The sequence below is a fragment of the Perkinsus marinus genome (genome assembly GCF_000006405.1).
Source record: "Perkinsus marinus ATCC 50983 genomic scaffold scf_1104296934096, whole genome shotgun sequence".
In the NCBI taxonomy this organism is placed as follows: domain Eukaryota; phylum Perkinsozoa; order Perkinsida; family Perkinsidae; genus Perkinsus; species Perkinsus marinus.
Genome location: NW_003214911.1, coordinates 1 through 1,515, shown reverse-complemented (window position 1 = coordinate 1,515; position 1,515 = coordinate 1). Strand labels below are relative to the sequence as shown.

Below are 1,515 nucleotides of genomic sequence, written 5' to 3'. Positions count from 1 at the left end.
TTCTTCTTGGGAAGGGGCAGCGTCGTAATGGGGACTGTATCAAATCCTACTTAGGCAGTACAATACGTAGGGACCCAGGCGCCGCGTTCCTCAGCTTAATCGTTATCTCGGGGTTGCTAGTTGCATCGTGCAACCAATACTGTTGGTTTTCTATACACCTCATCGTCGCATTAGAGCTTTCCATCATATTGGCAACGACAACACTTGAAATACTAGCTCCGAAGGATGACGCCGGAGAGAATGGTCATCGAATCTGACGAAATGAATCTAACAATAAGTGTGAAAGTGGATTGTCACTGTGGGATTAGCGGGAGCCCCCCGTTAACTAACACTACTCGGAAGTGCCATTTTGACTGATCTGGAGTGATCTCTTTAAAGAACTTAATCCTCATCCTACGAACTTGAATCGTCGCGAAACTGGCCATCCGGCCATAGCGAGATCGATCCGGTGCGACTGATGAGCGTGGCACGCGTGCACAAGCACGCATGCGCAACGAAAGGGAGTCGCTCTACAATGGATCTGGCTAGCATGGTGTAATCTGCTGTAATCGACTGTTCTTCACTCTACAGTCATAAAATATGTGGCATGAGTCAATGCTAAAAATATTCTATGGCTTGCCTAGTGGATCTCGACAAGAATCGATTCTGAACCCTACATTTCTTGTCTAGAGGGAAATGGCATCACGAATAATGCCACGAAAGAAGTAGTTGATCTGAGAGATACATTTGGATCGGATCATGTGGTGCAGCAGGCAGCGGCGTGTGGATTATCTATCCTTATGGTAGAACATACTGGGGGCCTTGCCCCAATACGGACTTATGGTGTTTCTCTTATCCGCTCCCGTACCATAATAATACACTAGAGGTTTTTTGAAGTCTTCAATAGTAACCGGAGTATGTGCACATGCCTTGACGTGGAACTCGAGGTCAGTCTTGTCATAACCGATAGCAATGTTGTACTTGGACTTGGTCTCAGTGGGAGTAGGTGTAGAGAACGTCATCCCCTTGACATCAAGGTAGCAAGCGTCGACTGTAGCCCTGATATTGAAGGTCTGCTTCTGAGCATTGAATATGAGGTGCCCATGTACACTTGGGACGCTGCTGACGTATACCCCATCAGGCAAAGGAATAGCCTTCAACGGAGGGGTCTCGATGGCGACCACGAAATTTACGCAGAACGATGCAAGGAGGATGGAAGCGAACTGCACCATAGTGGGGGAGGACAATGGAGTGGACTGGAAACTGAGAAGGGTATCTGACGTTTGACCTAGAAGCCAAACGTGGGTGGAACTTCCACCGTGGAAGTGTTAGATAGAGAAGCCATTGATTAGAAGTGATAACATGGGATGGAGCCGTCACGTGTGCAGCTTATAAAGGGTAGTACGTTTGGGAAAAACAGACAAAGCCTTTGTCACAAAGGGTACTGATGTCTATCTCAAGTTCGTCAATTACCGGGAAAGTGCTGAGGGCGCGGACCACAACTGTATATATAGTTATTCCATCACGGAAAGAGAT

At 47.3% G+C, this 1,515-nt stretch overlaps 1 protein-coding gene across 1 annotated transcript; it reads right to left on the bottom strand.

Annotated features, from left to right (window-relative positions):
* Positions 1 to 767: 767 nt before the first annotated feature.
* Positions 768 to 1,211, bottom strand: Pmar_PMAR017918 (hypothetical protein; the record flags this gene model as incomplete). Its single annotated transcript, XM_002785069.1, has 1 exon — positions 768 to 1,211. One exon carries the CDS (start codon positions 1,209 to 1,211, stop codon positions 768 to 770), a length of 444 nt encoding a protein of 147 aa, XP_002785115.1.
* Between the last annotated feature and the right edge of the window lie 304 nt (positions 1,212 to 1,515).